Here is a 20302-nt window from a genome sequence, read left to right as displayed (position 1 = left end):
ACCCATGACTTATGCACTGGTATAAAAAGTACCCAATTGTCATACTTGAGTAAAGGTAAAGATACAGTACCTTAATAAAAAAAATACTTAAGTAAAAGTGTAAGTCACCCAGTAAAATACTACGTAAGTCAAAGTATTTCATTTTAAATATACTTAAGTATCAAAGTAAATGTAATTGCAAAAATATACTTAAGTATCAAATGTAAAAGTATAAATCATTTCAAATTCCTTGTATTAAGCAAACCAGACAGTACTATTTTCTAGTAAGAAAAAGATGAGCAATATGGATAGCCAGGGGCACACTCCAACAATTTACAAAGCATGCGTTTAGTGAGACAGTCAGATCAGCGGGAGTAGGGATGACCATGGATGTTCTCTTGATAAGTGCATGAACTGGACCCTTGTCCTGTCCTGCATTTAAAATGTAACAAGTACTTTACAACACAGTACTTGTGTTCCGGTGTTATACTATTGTCTAAATACTGTAGTATTACTATATTTATTTACTATTCACTGTAGTGTTTCTGCAGACTTTACTATAGTGTTTTTGCTGATATGACTAGTATACTGCAGTATTGTTTTTATGAAAATTGCTAGTATACTGCATTATTTACTGTAGTGTTTTTGCAGACTAAGGGGTGCTTTTATACATTCCCTGCATGTCCTCCCCTAATAAGGGTTCCGAGGGAAACACTGACAAAACCTCTGGTTCCTATCCGGTCACTCAATATTCTTCAGTTACAAGATTGTAACGATTGAGGTTTAGGGGAGAGTTCGGGTGATACCCATCTACTGTGGGACTCCAGTTAAAGAGCAGGCAGAGGCAGTAATGCAGTTCAGTTTGAGGCTTTATAGATTCAGGCACTGAGATGATACATGGAATGATTGACAGTTGAGACTTGTCTTGAGACTTGGTTGGCTTTGTATGGAGTATGGTTGATCTAAAAAGGAGAAACAGCAAGGTACAAATAACATGCCATAACAGCAATGAACATACATCATTAATTGTCCACTAATGTCAATAATCAATGACAATAAGCATATACATTTGGAAAACTATGCATAAATATAGCAGCAGTAAACAATTAACTTCAGAAGGGGGTGCAGTGGCATGCTGCATGTTAGGCCGAAGTTATACAGTAGCAGGATAATTTAATCAATGGCTACATGCATAGCATAACAAACAATATAAAGCTAACAAAAGTAGCAAGCATAGCCATAAATCACGCCAAATTAGCATAACTAAAGACAATGCACAAAATGTGCAAAAAACTTAAGCATGTGTCTATTAACACTACAAGTACCAAAGAGAACAGAACAGTCAATTGAAAATAACTGTTTGACTGAGCCGTTAGCATTTAGCTGCCATTAGTGGCCGATATCAACTATATAAAACAAACAATGGCGAGAGAGTCCTCTTTTATAAGATAAAAGGCTTGTACTCACATTTCGATGACACGTACTGGTTGTTCTTTGTGAGAGTTGTTTGTTGTGCTCAACTACTCAGCTCTGTCTGGGTGAAGGACCCGGATTGAAAAGAAGCACCTTCGAACATGCCCGTATAAATACCTTGCCATAGAGTTTTATAGAGTGCCCTCTGTCCTCCTGTGACTATAGAGATGGTTAAGGGCACACCTGCCACGAATGCCCTACCCCACATTAATGTCACAGAGAAAGGAATTCTGTACAAAGATTAAAAACCAACCGGCAGTTCATTTTGGCTTTACCAGTATAAATAATCAACAATCACCAGACAACCAATAATACATATCCAGATAGTGGCTAGCTCGACTTTTTTATTTTTTTAACTAGGCAATTATACAATCATAAATATGCAAAGTATTTTAAATTATCCTCTTTCATGAAATGATATGTGACTTGAAGTCCTAAGTGTTTATGATTGTCTGAGTAGAGCAAGGTGTTGTCTGGTCCGTTGCATTGCTTAGAACTGTTGACCCAACTCAATAGGTGGTCTGTCAAGAACCTGTGTCTTATGTTCTGGTCTGGTTGAGATGTTCCCCTCATTCAACAGTAACTCGTATAGTCTGGTAGTTGTGCCATTTTAGTTAAACCTAGTCGGCAGGTGTTACAACAATATACTAGTCATGTTGTCCACAAAGACACTTAAGTAAATACTACAGTATACTAGTCATGTCCGGAAAAGCACTATAGTAAATACTACTGTATACTACAGTCATGTCCTCAAAACACTACAGTGAATACTATAGTATACTAGTCATATCATAGTAAGCATTACACGATCGAGGGATACTACAGTGGGTAGTATAGAACTCTCCAGTATACTACAAAATTATATAGTTAGCGCTACACATTTGAGGGATACTACAGTGTGTTGCATAGAATTATATAGTATACTACAACATTCTAAAGTAAGCACTACATGACTACAGTGTGTTGTATAGTATTCTACAGTATACTACAACATTCTAAGGTAAGTACTACCAATGATCAAGGGATAGTACAGTGTGTAGTTTGGGATTCTACAGTATACTACAGTTTACTACAGAATTCTATAGTAAGTACTAAAGTATTCTATAGTAAACTGAAGTATTTTTTATGTGGGCGAGCGAGCGGTCTGATTAACATGCCACACTTCTCAGTGTATTACTGTAGCGACTCTACCATTGTGTCACTGACCTTGGCGCAGCAAAAAGACATGGGTCATCAACAAATTAAAGGAGCATTACATGGTGGACCCAATTCATTAGCCTATCCCCATCAACATTGTGTTGCATATTTAGGAGGCTTCCGGTTTTAAATTGCTTCATAAAATGAAGAAATGTTGTGTCTGACTATAAGCCTTAGGCCTAGCTTGATGACAGCTAGTGGGCGTGTAGCTAAAGTCACCAGTAACCACATTACCACCAATTTTTTGTGTAGATAGATATGGTAATATAGGCCTAGTTCCATGTGATGTAAATAGAATAAACTGCCTATTCTCCAATAAAAAAAAACTCAGCAGCTCATACACTGTTAGACAAGAAATTACCAATAAGGAAAACGTGCTGATGTACAGAATATCCAGTGGCCATTTTGAAACATTAGCTCCCTTGTAGTCATCTCGCTCAATTAATTTGTTTTCATGTAAGCCCAATGTTTGTTAATGTTGTGCTACAATAGCCACAAGGCTGCTGGAATTATTCTCCCTATGTTTAAGGAAAATGTCTACTGCCAGTGTACTGCCAGTCTCTCACACGAATTTGAGAGTGGGCCTTGCTGCTGCTGATATTGAAGGTCTTCGTTGTGCTCTTAGCAGAAATGAGGCTATCACAGGAGACTGCACTTAGGCTCTGTTGCCAAATCAATAACATTGGACTGTCTACATCAGAGACGGGGAGATCTGGGCTCAGCCCACAGCTACAGTAGATGAACAGCAGTCTGAGAAATGAGCTGTCAGCATCTAAGCCATGCCTTTATGCGCCAAGGAATTCATCTGGTTCACTTAATGTATGTTCAACCATCTGGGACAATCTCACTACAACAGACGGTCATGATACAAGACTTGTCTCGGGGTGTGTGTGTGTGTGGGTAGGTGGGTGTGCATACAGCACAATATTTGCTCACAGATGATGAGTAAAACTCAGTCTACACTCAGTGTATGACTAATCTGGTGTATAGAAAACGTTCGTAATGCCAAAGCTACAGTATTGTGATGAAGTTCTTCCACTTTCAAGTTCTGCTCTCAAAACGTTGTTGATAAAATCTGTCTTGGAAAGCAGTGGGGTATTTTCTAAAACATGGCAGTGTGTTTCAACATTTTCATCCACAAGTAATTGTGAGGTTGGGTCTTAGAAAGTGTTTGTTGTCTGGATACCTTTATTCTGTTGTGAGGGGCTACACATTCCCTCTCCACCTGTCAAAATACAAAGAGGAAATTACTTGTTTGTTTGTTCTTTTGCATTTCTATCAAACAAAAAGCATTCTTTCTTTGTCAGTCTGGGCAGACACTTTGATGGAGGCAATTTTCTGTTAAATGTTAATTGAGGCTAATGAAAGGAAAGTAACAAACAATCAATATAACTCCATAGGCACTCAGTGGTCCAGCAACATTCTTACTGTAGGTGATTCAGATGTCCACAATCACATTGGTCCTTGTCTAGTGTCATAACCTTTTCTCAATAGGGGGTGCTGTTGGCACTTTGTAATAATTTCGTTCCCAGATTAAACTGCCTGGTACTCAATTCTTGCTTGTACAATATGCATATTATTATTACTATTGGATAGAAAACACTCTCTAGTTTCTAAAACCGTTTGAATTATATCTGTGAGTAAAACAGAAATGGAGTTAAAGCAATTTTCCTATGAGGATGTGAGAATGCTGAAATCTGCCGGCTGTTCTGAGATCCGTTTATAAATCTGCCTGTCTTCTATTGGTTGAGATGCACTGCATACGCCTTCCCCTGGATGTCAGCGAATAGTGAGAATTGAAATGGTGTTGCTAGGCAGATCTGAGAGCTTATAAATGGGCTGGGAACGTGGGGTCCGTCCTTTGTTCTCTTCGCCAGGACGCAGAAAGGAGCTCTGGCTGTTGTTCTAGAAAGCTCCCATTATAGCCCTTCGATATATCCGTCTCTGTTTTTATTCAATATAGGTGTTAAAGACATCATAATGTTGTTATATTAAACCGAGTTATATTTGTTTATATCAGTATATTGCGATTTTCGGATATTTATTAGTGCTGCGTTTTAGTGAGTTGGGCAGTCTTTTCCACATGGCTAATGTTTACTGCTAATTCGAACGTTGAAGACGACAACCTACAACAGAGCAACGATTATTTTGGACAAAGGACACCTTGCCCAAGATTCTGATGGAAGCTCATCAAATAGTAAGAACTATATATGATGTTAATTCGTTGTTCTGTTGAAAAATGTTAAACTCATATTCCGCCATTAATCTCGGTGCGGTCTCGCTTTAACGCACGCTGTATGTCGTAGTAACGTTAATTTTAAAAATCTAACACAGCGATTGCATTAAGAACTAATGTATCTTTCATTTGCTGTCCAACCTGTATTTTTTTGTCAAGTTTAGGATTAGTTACTGATTAGACTAGGTGCCTCTCCCAAGATTTCTCCCAACATATTGTTGGCAGCTTGGCTACTTTTCTCATTGTATAACCACGATTTGTGCCGCTAAATATGCACATTTTCGAACAAACTCTATATGTATTGTGTAATATAATGTTATAGGACTGTCATCTGAAGAAGTTTGAGGTTAGTGAAAAAATTAATATCTTTTGCTGGTTTATTCGTTATCGCTATTGTTGGCCTAATCAATGCTGTTGTGTGGTTGGCTATTGTAGTAAGCTAATATAATGCTATATTGTGTTTTCGCTGTAAAACACTTAAAAAATCTGAAATATTGGCTGGATTCACAAGATCTTTGTCTTTCATGTGCTGTACGCTGTGTATTTTTCAGAAATGTTTTATGATGAGTATTTAGGTAATACACGATGGTCTCTGTAGTTATTCTAGTTGCTTTGGTGAGAGTTGTGATGGTGGCTGCAATGGTAAACTATGATTTATACCTGAAATATGCACATTTTTCTAACAAAATATATGCTATACAATAAATATGTTATCAGACTGTCATCTGATTAAGTTGTTTCTTGGTTAGTGGCTATTTATATCTTTATTTGGTCGAAATTGTGATAGCTACCTATGCAGGAAAAAAATGGTGGGAAAAAAAGTTGTGTCTTTTGCTATCGTGGTTAGCTAATAGATTTACATATTGTGTCTTCCCTGTAAAACATTTTAAAAATCAGAAATGATGGCTGGATTCACAAGATGTGTATCTTTCATCTGGTGTCTTGGACTTGTGATTTAATGATATTTAGATGCTACTATTTACTTGTGACGCTATGCTAGGCTATGCTAGTCAGCTTTCTTACTGATGGGGGTGCTCCCGGATCCGGGATTGTGATGAAGTAGAAGTCATAAACCACGTTTCCATCCAGTTTTTATGTGAGTAAACTCATATCGTATAAAATAAATATATTTTATAAATGCCAACACATTTGTTTGTTGGACATGGTGGGATCTTTTTGTGTCAGTCAAATTAAGTATACAAGAAATGGCGGTGGAAACGCCGCTACGCGCAAATATTGATATAATAACCATCATATTGAAGTAGACTTGGAGTCACGCGATGATGTTGTGTGTGGTCCTCCCACTATGACTCGGGAAACCATACAGTTTAGTAGGCCACAGATGAAATATCTTATGAACTTCACAGAGTGGTGAAAGTGCACGGCGATTTTGGTACTCCTTTCCAATAAATATCGAGGGTCTTATTCTGGTGACATGATGATCGATGCTTGACTGCCTTTTGACAAATAAAAATATTCTCATCATGTAGACTACCCTACTCGCACAGCCTACCCGTACTGTATCTGCTATACACGCACTGTATCTGCTATACACACACTGTATCTGCTATACACGCACTGTATCTGCTGGCTAGAGTGCACACGCCTAAACCAGACACATCTGCTGTAAACGCAACAGTTTTTGTGACTGAGAGGGACCGCATTTCAGCCGTGCGTAATTTCCATGCAATGGAAACACATTGAACTTAAGATTTTTATTTGGTATATGAAACATTAAGCGAAAAAGTAAATTTTGTATGCACTACATCATGCAAAGCCTTTTATCCAAGTCAATTTAATATTGACACTATTCTCGCATTATTTACCAAGCAGTTGGTTTGGTGTTTAGGGAAACCTCAGGAATGTAGACAGCGGAGTTATACAGATAGTTTTTCTATAACAAATTTGGTAGGAGGTAGCTACATCGCTAAAATCTGAATCTACATGTCATAGTTTGTTAGTGAATGAGCAGTGTAACCTTTCCTTAAGTCTATAACGTTGCTTTTGAAGTCTATAAAATGTATCTGGCTTATGGCTACAGATTCAAGAGTGATAATTAACTTTTGGAAATGATGTTGACCTCTGCAGCTCCAATTAAACATGAGTGCATGGTGCATGTTGATTTGGAGGCCTGTAGTTAATGAGATTGTAGAGAGTGTGCAGTGAGTTTTGAAATGCAGCCCCGAATTCTAACCGTTGACCTCTGTAGCCAAGCAAGATTGAGCCATTAGCAAAAGTTACGCTAGGAGTCTGTTAGTCTCTTAGACAATAAGATGGCGCCTGAGAAGAAGGCAGACGTTTTACGTGCCCCCAACAGATTGTGTTTTTTGTTTGTTTATTTGCATTGTTTTAAAAAATATATATTTTATTTTTTATTTTATGGAATATCCGAAACATACAATATACTTGCGGTGAAGCCGATCAACAACTACACCATACCAGTCATCCAACAGACTCCCATTCAGAGCGACACACAGAAGCATCCAGGGTCAATGCCCTGGTCAAGGGTACGTTGACAGATCTCCCACCAGGCCAAAACACGTGAACCCGAACCCTCCAAGATCCCCCCCACAGTTCCCCAATAGCTGTCCCTCAACCATTTGAGACCCCTCCCACAGTCCCCCCAAGAATAAAAATAAAAATAAAATGAATTCCATTCCCCACCCCCAAGAACACCCAATGCACCAACAACCAACAGAATGAACTAAAGAGAAAAAAAGAAAAAGTCAGAAGAAAGCAGCAAACAACAATGGACTTTTTTTTATATAAAAAAAAAAAAGGACATCAAGGTCAACTAAAATCATAACAGCAATGCCAATTGTATATGTTTGTGTGCATGTCCGGCAGAATTACATGTATGTGTGTGTTCCTGTATGCGTTCATTAGAATGATAGTGTGTATATATGCACATGTTCAAACACCTGCACGGCATCAGCCTCAGGCAAACCGGCATTAGCTGTAAAAACACTGCCCATCAGTGTCATTCAAACTTACTTTTAAATCTGTTTTACTGTGACTTTATTTTTTACTTTAATCTTTGACCATCATCTCCCGCACAGCAACTCCACTCCGACTTGTCTCCAATTCCACATCCCAACCCTCAGCTTCCCTCAGCCTGTCACGCCCTGACCATAGAGAGCTGTTTATTCTCTGTTGCCTGGTATGGTTTCCAATCAGAGACAGCTGTTTATCGTTGTCTCTGATTAGGGATCATATTTAGGCAGCCATTTCCCCTTTGTGTTTCGTGGGATCTTGTCTACAGATAGTTGCCTGGGTGCACACCAGTAGCTTCACGTTTCGTTCAGTATTTTGTTGTTTTTGTTCGGTGTTCATTTAAATAAAAGAAATGTACGCCTACCACGCTGCACCTTGGTCCAATCCTTACGACGATCGTGACACAGCCCATCCCACCTATCTCTGCTGGCTACCCTCTTCGGATTTCTACGTAACATATCTTTCAACTATGCTGTGATGTTTAACGTACAGTTTCAATCTATCTAGATAGATTGAAATTGTACGTTAAACATCACAGCATCCACAGATCACAGATTGTGAGTTGAAGATAAATACTTTTACTTAGAGTATTAGTATATTAGTAATTGACTGACCCGGTCTCTCCAGATTTTATAACAGTACTATTTCTAGGGTCAATTTTAGATCAATGCTATGCATTTTCAGCCATTCCTGAACCTGAGATCTTCATTCGGTGGGAGAGGATAAGATGGAAAAGAGAACATCTGCTTAAAATATTTAGCTTCCTCTTTTAAAATATAATTTGGAGAATCATTGATGAATCCGTCTACAGTGAAGAGTTTCTGGCAATGCTTTTGTAATCATTCCTGAATGGAGATTCAGGAAGAATTTTGTGCATTTTTCTCCATATTCCATCCAGTTTGATTTATTTTTGTAATAGATTACATTAGATCATTCTTGAATAAGTTCCTCAAGTTCTTTTTGTTTTTCCTCTAACTTATTTTGCATCTCTGTATCGTTTTTATTGCTATCTACCTGTACTATTAGTTCATGGATTTCCCTTGTTAGTCTTGTCTATTTAGCCAGAAACTGCTTTTTTATTATTGATGAATATTGAATTGAATGGCCTCTGAAGGTACATTTAAAGATATCCCAAACAATAAGGGGATTTCCTGAACCTATATTATACTGGAAAAATTCTGTTATAAATTCTTTTGTCTTAGTTAAAAATAAGTTGTCCTCCAGTAAACCTTTGATAAAATGTCCAATATCGCCGTCCACTTGGAAACTCTATAAGAGTTATGTGAATGCCAATTCGATGATGATCCGATCGCATTCTGTCTCCTATTAAAACTTTTTAAACATTTGATGCAAGAGAGAAGAGGCACGAAGGTAGTCAAGACGACTAGCTTGATTAAGTCTCCTCCATGTATATCTCACTAAGTTGTTTTTTTTTAGTCTCCAAATATCCACTATTTCTAATGTGTCCATAATATTTGTGAATTCCTTCAGGGAACTGTGATGATAGTTTGTAAAGTGATTACCTTTACTGTCCATTGAGGTACTTAACACTGTGTTATAGTCTCCTACCATAATGATATGATAATTTGTTGCCTGTAAGTTCAGTAAACTTGTATAAATGTTTTCGAAGAAGTATGGATCATCCTGATTTGGACCATATAGATTAATGAGCCAAATCTTTTTTTTTGTCCACTTTCATATTCAAAAAGATCACCTTCCTTACGAATCATTCCTGACTATTTGCACATTCAGATCGAAATTATTGTTAATTAATATCATCACACATTAATCACCCCATTCCTTTTTCCACGTAACTTCATCTAAGGATGTAGAGTGAGTTTCATGAAAACAGTATGTTATATTCCTTTTCTTTTAGCCACGTAAAGACTGATCTTTTTTAATAATCCGCTAAACCGTTACAATTATAACTGGCTATACTTATTTCACCCCTTACCATAACTAGATACTATTCTAAGTCTAAACTGACCATAATTAGTGCTTCTAAAGTTACTGCCATCAGAGGTATTATGACGGTCAAAATTAGAGCTTTCAAATGTCTGATTTAAAATTCAAGAAATAGGTTTGAGCAATATTTGTTTTATTCACTTGCCTGTTTGCCTGTGAGCCAATACCACAGATGTTAGAACATTGAGACAAGATATTATGTGTGTAGTAAATCTGAGTAGGTTGATGAGTATGATATTGGATGTGATTTAGTGAGAGTGTGTACGATGTCTGTATAAGAGTAAGACTATAATGTGTGCTGTCCAAATAAATAATTACTCTGCCAATTTGCATGGTTGAGTGTCTATGTGTGTAACATGTAGTGCGTATAGCCTTAATATTCATGATGATAATTGTAATCCATATCGTATCACCGTCATAGTTACATCATAATTACCTTTAACATCATTGAAAAACACATCCCAGCATTTCCATAGCAATTGCCGTTTCACATGATCATGAAAGAGACCTTGCATTACTCTAGAGACGGCTTCACTACAGTACAAATGTATTCCGTACAATATGTTATTATTCCCCAATGCCACTATTCTGATATCTTCCCCTTGCTTGTTTAAACATATATAAACTTGTAGACAAATACATAAAAAAGATAGACAAACAAGAAACATATTAAATGATAAAACAGTTCTCGACAATAGAGAGTGAGAGAAGAGAAGAGAAAAGAGAGAAATAGAGAGTGAGAGAAGATTGCGAGATTAGGTGTGTGTGTGTATGTATAAGTCCATATGTGTAAGCGAGCATGTAATTGTGTACGTGTGTGTTCATATCCACTTCATAGTGTTCAGATATTTCTATAGTTCCCATACTTTCTTTTTTTGTAACCTGAAGTCCCTGTAGAATTTAGTACAGCGATGGTGTTATGTAGCTGTCTCAGAATAGCTATCCATCTATAATGAGTTTGTCCACATTGAGAAAGGCACACTTAACCTTCTCCCTCTGTTGCCTTTGTACCGGACACAGTCTCCTATTATGTTCGTTTATCTCCCTTGGAAATTGGTAATTGAGACCGAATTTGGTCCCTTCCTTTAAGCTCCCTTCCCCTGCTTTTGATCAGCTCCTTTTGTTGGTAGTGTTCAAATTTTGCGATGATCGGTTGGGGACCCTTGGTCTTGTCGCTCCGAGCTCCAAGTGTGTGTACTCAGTAGAAAGCCACCTTGTTTACAGTCTCTATACGAAGTTTCAAGGCGGATTGCATGAATTCTCTGATCGCGCCCTCTGGATTATTGGATGCGTCCTCAGGAATCACAGAAGAAGAAAAAAATTCACGCATGCTACGACTTTGTATGTCTAGTAGCGACTTCTTAAAGTCCTGTTTTTCTTGAGTATACAATCCATGTTGGAATCGTTGATTTTTACCTTGGCTGTGAGTGCTTTGTTCTCTGCTTGGAGAATGAGAATTTCACTCTGGCTAAACTCTAAACTCCCCCTCAGCCCTGCTACCTCCTCACACAACTTTTCCAGTGTTTCCAGCCAGAGCACTAGCCTCTACTTCAATGGTAAGTAAATTGTCCGTGTCTGTAGATTAATCTGTTTATCTTTTTTGTGTGGGTTAAAGTTATTTTGTGAGGTAGTCGGATCTTTCCATGATGGGAGTATGTTGTTCCCCCATAGCGTAAAGCTGTTGGTACTCGTCGATTTCCCTCAGGATCTCCTTAGTATCCAGGTTGGCTCTTTACTGCAACCAGTTGTTTTACGAAAAGATAACAATGAGTCTTTCTCACGACGACGACATGTGTCTGTAGTACAGCCAGCTAGCACTCCCGGAATCCACGCAAAAAATGGAACACAAACTTGCAGTCCCAGACGTAAAGGATAACCGCGTCGTGGAATCCTTAGCAACAAAAATCAATTTAATGAAAGATATTTAATATTAACAACAAACCAAGTGTAGACAGTACAATGTTCTGTTGCATGCTCTGATTATGTATGCTGCGTGATGATGTCATCTTGTGTTTCTTGGCCCACGTTATTTGCGTTGTTTGTGACTTATTTTTTTACTTATTTTGTACATAATGTTGCCGCTACCGTCTCTTATGACCGAAAATAACTTCTGGACATCAGGACTGCGATTACTCACCACGGACTGTCAGAATCCTTTTTTTCCTTTAACAAGTCTGACGAGGCCGACACGAACGATATACTGCTTTCTTGGGAACAGCCCCAGATCCCCGTGATTTGCGTGAAGTTGGGATAGAGAAAAAGGCGGGCTGCCTTCTGAGAACTCGTAGGCGATTGAATAAACCCCCACTTCCTTCCATTCTGCTAGCAAACGTGCAATCTTTGGACAATAAAATAGATGACCTACGCGGAAGATTAAACTACCAACGGGACATTCAAAACTGTAATATATTATGCTTCAAGGAGACGTGGCTGAATGACGACACTATCAACATTAAGCTGGCTGGTTATACGCTGCACCGGCAGGATAGAACAGCGGCGTCTGGTAAGACAAGGGGCGGCGGGCTATGTATTTTTGTAAATAACAGCTGGTGCACGATATCTAAGGAAGTCTCGAGCTATTGCTCGCCTGAGGTAGAGTATCTCATGATAAACTATAGACCACACTGTCACGGCCGTTGAAAGAACTGGACCAAGGTGCAGTGTGGTGAGCGTACATTTTCTTTATTATTATGAAAAGACGCCGAACAAAACAATAAACACTACAAAACAAACCGTGAAGCTAAAGGCTAAGTGCCATAAACAAAGTCAACCTCCCACACAGACAGGTGGGAAAAAGGGCTAGCTAAGTATGGTTCTCAATCAGAGACAACGATAGGCAGCTGTCCCTGATTGAGAACCCTACCCGGCCAAAACATAGAAATACAAATAATAGAACATAGAATACCCACCCCAACTCACACCCTGACCAAACCAAAATAGAGACATAAAACGGTTCTCTAAGGTCAGGGAGTGACACACACTACCTACCTAGAGAGTTTTCATCTGTATTTTTCGTAGCTGTTTACATACCACCACAGTCAGAGGCTGGCACTAGGACAGTATTGAATGAGCTGTATTCTGCCATAAGCAAACAAGAAAACCCTCACCCAGAGGCGGCGCTCCTAGTAGCCGGGGACTTTAATGCAGGGAAACTTAAATCCGTTTTACCAAATTTCTATCAGCATGTTAAATGTGGAACCAGAGGGGAAAAACTGTACCACATTTACCTCACATACAGAGACGCATACAAAGCTTTCCCTCGCCCTCCATTTGGCAAATCTGACCACAATTATATCCTTCTGATTCCTGCTTTCAAGCTAAAATTGAAGTAGGAAGCACCAGAGACTAGGTCAATAAAAAAGTGGCTAGATAAGCAGATGCTAAGCTACAGGACTGTTTTGTTGGCACAGACTGGAATATGTTCCGGGATTCTTCCGATGGCATTGAGGAGTACACCACATCAGTCACTGGCTTCATCAATAAGTGCATTGATGACGTCGTCCCCACAGTGACTGTATGTACATACCCCAACCAGAAGCCATGGATTACAGGCAACATCCACACTGAGCTAAAGGCTAGAGCTGCCACTTTCAAGGAGCGGGACTCTAACCCGGAAGCTTATAAGAAATCCTGCTATGCCTTCTGACAAACCATCAAACAGGCAAAGCATCAATACAGGACTAAGATTGAATCGTACTACACCGGCTTTGATGCTCGTCGGATGTGGCAGGGCTTGCAAACCATTACAGACTACAAAGGGAAGCACAGCCGAGAGCTGCCCAGTGACACAAGCCTACCAGACAAGCTAAACTACTTCTATGCTTGCTTCGAGGCAAATAACACTGAAACATGCATGAGAGCACCAGCTGTTCTGGAAGACTGTGTGATCACGCTATCTGCAGCCGATGTGAGTAAGACCTTTAAACAGGTCAAAATTCACAAAGCTGCAGGGCCAGACGGATTACCAGGACGTGTACTGCGAGCATGCACTGACCAACTGACAAGTGTCTTCGTTGACATGTTCAACCTGTCCCTGACTGAGTCTGTAATACCTACATGTTTCAAGCAGACCACCATAGTCCCTGTGCCCATGAACACTAAAACGACCCTCCTAAATGACTACCGACCCATAGCACTCACGTCTGTAGCAATGAAGTGCCTCGAAAGGCTGGTCATGGTTCACATCAACATCATTATCCCAGAAACCCTAGACCCACTTCAATTTACATAGCGCCCCAACAGATCCACAGATGATGCAATCTCTATTGCACTCCACACTGCCGTTTCCCACCTGGACCAAAGAAACACCTATACGAGAATGCTATTCAATGACTACAGCTCAGCGAACAACACCATAGTGCCCTCAAAACTCATCAATAAGCTAAGGACCCTGAGACTAAACACCCCCCTCTGCAACTGGATCCTGGACTTCCTGACAGGCCGCCCCCAGGTGGTAAGGGTAGGTAACCACACATCCGCCACGCTGATCCTCAACACGGGGCCCCTCAGGGGTGCGTGTTCAGTCCCCTCCTGTACTCACTGTTCACTCATGACTCCACGGCCAGGCACGACTCCAACACCATCATTAAGTTTTCCGATGACACAATAGTGGTAGGTCTGATCACCGACAATGACGATACAGCCTTTAGGTACAGCCTATATTAGAGACCTGGCCGTGTGGTGTCAGGACAACAACCTCTCCCTCAACGTGATCAAGACAAAGGAGATGATTGTGGACTGCAGGAAAAAGAGGACCGAGCATGCCCTCATTCTTATCAATGGGGCTGCAGTGTAGCAGGTTGAGAGCTTTAAGTTGGTGTCCATATCTCCAACAAACTAACATGGTTCAAGCACACCAAGTCAGTCGTGAAGAGGGCGCAACAAAACCAATTCCCCCTCAGGAGACTTAAAAGATTTGGCATAGGTCCTCAGATCCTCAAAAGGTTCTACAGCTGCACCATCGAGAGCATCCTGACTGGTTGCATCACTGCCTGGTATGGCAACTGCTCGGCCTCCGACCGCAAGGCATTACAGAGGGTAGTGCGTACGTGTTAGGAATTTTATGAATAATGACTAAAACTATGTCTACATTTAGATAAAACTATAACTAATTGAACTCTGCACGGTATTATTATTATATCTGATTAATAATGTTAATTCATAAGGAAGGGATTAGGTAGTATTAACAATGAGGATAAAACACCATTCCAACTTAGTTAGAGAGATTTGTGCTGTAGGTTATAAAGTAAGCAAAAAGGGTCGTTAAACTATGGTTGAACTGACCCAACTTAGCCCTGAGATGTTTAGATAAGGCAGTGAGTAACTTTTTAGGTCTTCCATTATCTTGAGTTGTCTGCTAAAGTGGTAATAAATTATAGTGAGCCTTCAGGAGAATAAATGATATTGTGTGTCATGTGTGTGCGCTGGGGAGTTGGAATGAACTTTTGAACCTGTTTTATCTTGGTCAAGAGGAGGAGATTTATTCTGTAACCAATGACGTCATATCTTGTATATAAACTGTTGTTCATGGTTAAATGGGAGCGTGCTCCGAGAATAAATACTATTATCTAATTTTAATAAGACTGTATCCTGTCTATTTTATGTTAATAAGTATCTTACAAATTCTTATAAATAGACAGATTGATTTTAATTAATGAGTACATAAAGGAATTATGAAATTCCCCAGTACATCACTGGGGCCAAGCTTCCTGCCATCCAGGACCTCTATTCCAGGCGGTGTCAGAGGAAGGCCTTAAACATTTTCAAAGACTCCAGCCACCATAGTCACAGACTGTTCTCTCTGCTACGGCAGGGCAAGTGGTACCGGAGCGCCACATCCAGGTGCAAGAGGATTCTAAACAGCTTCTAACCCCAAGCCATAAGATTCCTGAACACCTAACCAATTTGCTACCCAGATTATTGCATTGCCCCCCCCCCCCCCCCCTTACACCGCTGCTACTCTCTGTTGTTATCATCTATGCATAGTCACTTTAATAACTCTACCTACATGTACATATTACCTCAACTAACCGGTGCCCCCCACACATTGACTCTGTACCGGTAACCCCTGTATATAGTCTCGCTATTGTTATTTTACTGCTGCTCTTTAATTACTTGTTACTGTTATTTCTTATTCTTATCCGTATTTTTTTAAACTGCATTGTTGGTTAGGGGCTCGTAAGTAAGCATTTCACTTTAATGTCTACAGCTTTTGTATTCGGCGCATGTGACTAATAATATTTGATTTGATTTTGATTTGATCTTTGGAAAGTTATTCATCAAGATTGAGTGTGTCTACCAGGAACATGACAGGCTGAACGTTTGATTTATTTTTCAAAGCTATTCATGTATTGCTATTGATGTGTTCAATAATAACCAAACCAGACAGAAATTGGCCTTGCCAGTATTCATATTGTACTTATATTGAATGGCCTTTGCTTCCAGTCATTACCACCACAGGCCTGCTATAGAAAAGGATGTGAATGGTAAGAGACGTCACATGTGCTATTCTCTCCAAAAACCTGTCTATGGTAAGGAGCAGTAACGTAAAATACAATTGTAAGGAAGAAAAGAAAACTTAATCAAATACATTGTTAAAACACACTGAAGTGTCATTTTATGGGACGATGACTCATTCCTCCATTGTCTGTATCTTGTGTTTTGTGTTGCCCTCCAGGGAAATGTGATGAAGTGTTGGCCACACCACTCTCTCACACAGCTTTCACCAGCTCCTCAGTGTACTCCGGTGGATATGGGGCTGGATACGCAAAGCTCAACAGGAGAGGAGGTATTAACTAAAAGAATTCAGAATGAAAGCTTAACATCTAAATATTTTTATTTTATAATTATTTTAAGCTGCAGTCTCATTCATTTCACTCACATATGTTTTGCCACATAGAAGCAGAGGATACTAACGATTGCTGGTTTGATTGTTTATCTCATCTCCAGGTGCTGGAGGCTGGTCTCCGGGGGACACTGACCGTTACCAGTGGCTGCAGGTGGACCTGGGCACTAGGAAGCAAGTCACCTTCATTGCCACACAGGGCCGGTACAGCAGCTCTGATTGGACAACCCAGTACAGACTCCTCTACAGTGATACAGGAAGGAACTGGAGACCGTATCGGCAAGATGGCAACATATGGGTGAGTGTGTTAGTTGTCATTCGTGTATCAGAAATGCCTACTTAATCAGCAATCATTTCTAAATGTCTGTACTTTGTTCATATAATTATAGCCCAAAGAGAGCAATAGTAATGGCATATTTTTGTAGACACATGGTTTGTTGAACAAATCCTATGGGAAAAATTTGTTGTAGGGTTATTGTATAAATGCCGAAAATAAGGTCTGTGGTGAACACAAGTTTAGGAGATCTTATACATTTTGTTCTATGAGATAATCTTCATCAGCTGACGTCACTTTTTGTAAATCTTTAAGCATTTACTGTATGTAATAAAAAAAGCACATAAAAGGCTTCATAATTAATGAAGGTCATGTTAACTGACTGATATTCACTCATAGAACAAAACATATAATATCTCCTAAGCCTGTGTTCATCTCAGATCTTAATTTCGACATTAATCCCAAAACCATATACTTTCCCCATTAATTTTCCCCATAGCAATTGCTGAACGAACCAGAAGTAACTCATTTCCGGTTTTTAGGACTACAAACTTTTTGGTCGTGCACCTGTTATACCCCTGAAAGGGGGAAATATAGAAATAAATCACACAGAGATGTAGCTTCAGCTTCAAGTCACTTGTAATTAGTATTTTTCATATAAAATCATTAACCATTTACATAGGTACAATATATAATTTTTTACAAATGCACAAAATATATTCTCTTTAAATTAGATAACTGTTACAATTGTTCAATAAACCAATATTGTCTCATTTATACATTGCAATGGCTTGATTAATCCTCTACTATCGCTCTTTAAATTGACACTGAAAAGCATCACGTATTCCACTATTTATTATCACCATTGATTATCCTTGTATATACTGTTCCTATATTTATTAGATACTGTATGGATTCATTCCTATCAGCATGCAAACTCCTCCTAATAACAAAAACATGTATAACCTTGAATTAATTCATATTTAGTGCTTTCGATTACAACAACATTCACATTTTCGGAAAGTTTTCCATTGTTCCCATTCACCAACCACACACACAGGAGCTGTGCTCGGTCTCTCTTGGGCACGCTCTGATCTCGTGTAAGTGAGCAGCCTTCTAGCAAGCTAGCTAGAAAAACGGCAAATTTTGACATTGTCTAAACATACAAATAACACATTTAATGTTTTAAACATCTTTGCTGCTGACTAATTAACACACAGTAACATTCTGACATTAACAAATATATTCAAAATCACATTCATACCTGAAAGGTGGAAATATAGAAATATATCACACAGCTTCGGCTTCAAGTCGCTTGTAACGAGTGCGCTGGGAAGCCCTGTGCGCCCCTATAGGAATTCCTAGGTATAGCCTATCAAACTCACATCAGACAAATGAACAGCATATTACTTACTGGTCCACATTATGATTCGGTTTTATTATTTCGTTATTATGGCACTTTTAATTCTATCACACACCATCTAAAATGCTCCCCATGAACAGTAATTGGCTTCAAAATGTGGAACCTAAAGGTTCTGTTTGCTTTCCAAGGCATTTTCAGGCAACTCCAACAGCGAGAGTGTGGTCCGCCATGATCTGCAGCATGCAATCATAACACGCTACATCCGCATCGTCCCACTTGAGTGGAACGAGGAGGGGAGGATCGGCTTGAGAGTGGAAGTCTATGGCTGTTCTTACTGTGAGTGTACGGCACTGTACATCCATGCACATCTCACACTACTGTAGAAGAGATAGTATATGCGAACATCCTTTAACATAAGAACATAAAAAGGAATCTCTTAATTCAAAACATCCTTTATTGCGTGCAGTTTGGATAATTTCTACATGAAGAAAATATGAGAATAATCATGTGTTGGCCAATATGGGCTTAATTAATATGTAATACTGAAGGTTTCAATTATCTTGGTATCATATATCATATCTGTCAGATGGGTGTATTAATATGCTCAGTAATGTAGATTCATTGAGTTTAAATAATTACATTACTGATCTATGTGCCAACAGCGACATTCACACAGCTACAGGTTTTTGATAGAGTAGGAGATAGAGAACAGCTGTTTACTTTCGCTGGTTTCTGTTGTTACCTTCTACTACAGAAAAACACGCTTTACTGATCAATTTCTTTATTCAAAGCTTTCACCTGCCAAACCACCCTTTGCTGTGTCTATTCTATGCTGTATTTCACACTGTAGAAACTGATAGACAGGAAAAACTGACCAGGAGAAACTTGTTTGCTCTAGTCATTGACCAGTCTAGTTCCCCCTGGCTACTTACTGCAAATACTCCATCCATGCCCTTAAGATTGAACAGCAAATAGATGTATCCGACTGTCAGACTGGGTAAAGAGATGAAAGCACCTTTGAAAGGAGAAAGTTGCCACAGGGTGATGTCACAATGCCATGCTGCTGTCTAAAGACACGTAGGCTGGCACATCTCAACAGACAGAAAAGTATTTGAAGTAGGCTTATATACCGTATACCGGGGTATTTCAATACCGCCAATACCGTTGAAACTGTTTCTTTTAAGTATATACAGTGGGGCAAAAAAGCATTTAATCAGCCACCAATTGTGCAAGTTCTCCCACTTAAAAAGATGGGAGAGGCCTGTAATTTTCATCTTAGGTACACTTCAACTATGACAGACAAAATGAGAAAAAAAAATCCAGAAAATCACATTGTAGGATTTTTAATGAATTTATTTGCAAATTATGGTGGAAAATAAGTATTTGGTCACCTACAAACAAGCAAGATTTCTGGCTCTCACAGACCTGTAACTTCTTCTTTAAGAGGCTCCTCTGTCCTCCACTCATTACCTGTATTAATGGCACCTGTTTGAACTTGTTATCAGTATAAAAGACACCTGTCCACAACCTCAAACAGTCACACTCCAAACTCCACTATGGCCAAGACCAAAGAGCTGTCAAAGGACACCAGAAACAAAATTGTAGACCTGCACCAGGCTGGGAAGACTGAATCTGCAATAGGTAAGCAGCTTGGTTTGAAGAAATCAACTGTGGGAGCAATTATTAGGAAATGGAAGACATACAAGACCACTGATAATCTCCCTCGATCTGGGGCTCCACGCAAGATCTCACCCCGTGGGGTCAAAATGATCACAAGAGCGGTAAGCAAAAATCCCAGAACCACACGGGGGGGACCTAGTGAATGATCTGCAGAGAGCTGGGACCAAAGTAACAAAGCCTGCAGTGCCAGACGTGTCCCCCTGCTTAAGCCAGTACATGTCCAGGCCCGTCTGAAGTTTGCTAGAGAGCATTTGAATGATCCAGAAGAAGATTGGAAAAATGAAATATGGTCAGATG

The 20302-nt window shown here is 39.4% G+C and overlaps 1 protein-coding gene across 1 annotated transcript in view; it reads left to right on the top strand.

Annotated features, from left to right (window-relative positions):
• Window positions 1–20302, top strand: part of LOC129814048 (contactin-associated protein-like 2) — a 100532-nt gene that overhangs the window by 13476 nt on the left and 66754 nt on the right. The window contains exons 2-4 of the mRNA XM_055866811.1: window positions 16521–16631; window positions 16793–16986; window positions 18514–18661. Of these exons, the coding sequence (XP_055722786.1) occupies window positions 16521–16631; window positions 16793–16986; window positions 18514–18661 (453 nt within the window). The remainder of the gene's footprint in view (window positions 1–16520; window positions 16632–16792; window positions 16987–18513; window positions 18662–20302) is intronic.

This window comes from Salvelinus fontinalis, chromosome 17 (assembly GCF_029448725.1).
Source record: "Salvelinus fontinalis isolate EN_2023a chromosome 17, ASM2944872v1, whole genome shotgun sequence".
Classification (NCBI taxonomy): domain Eukaryota; kingdom Metazoa; phylum Chordata; class Actinopteri; order Salmoniformes; family Salmonidae; genus Salvelinus; species Salvelinus fontinalis.
The sequence above is the reverse complement of the archived record's forward strand: the minus strand, read 5'-3'. Positions and strand labels throughout refer to the sequence as shown.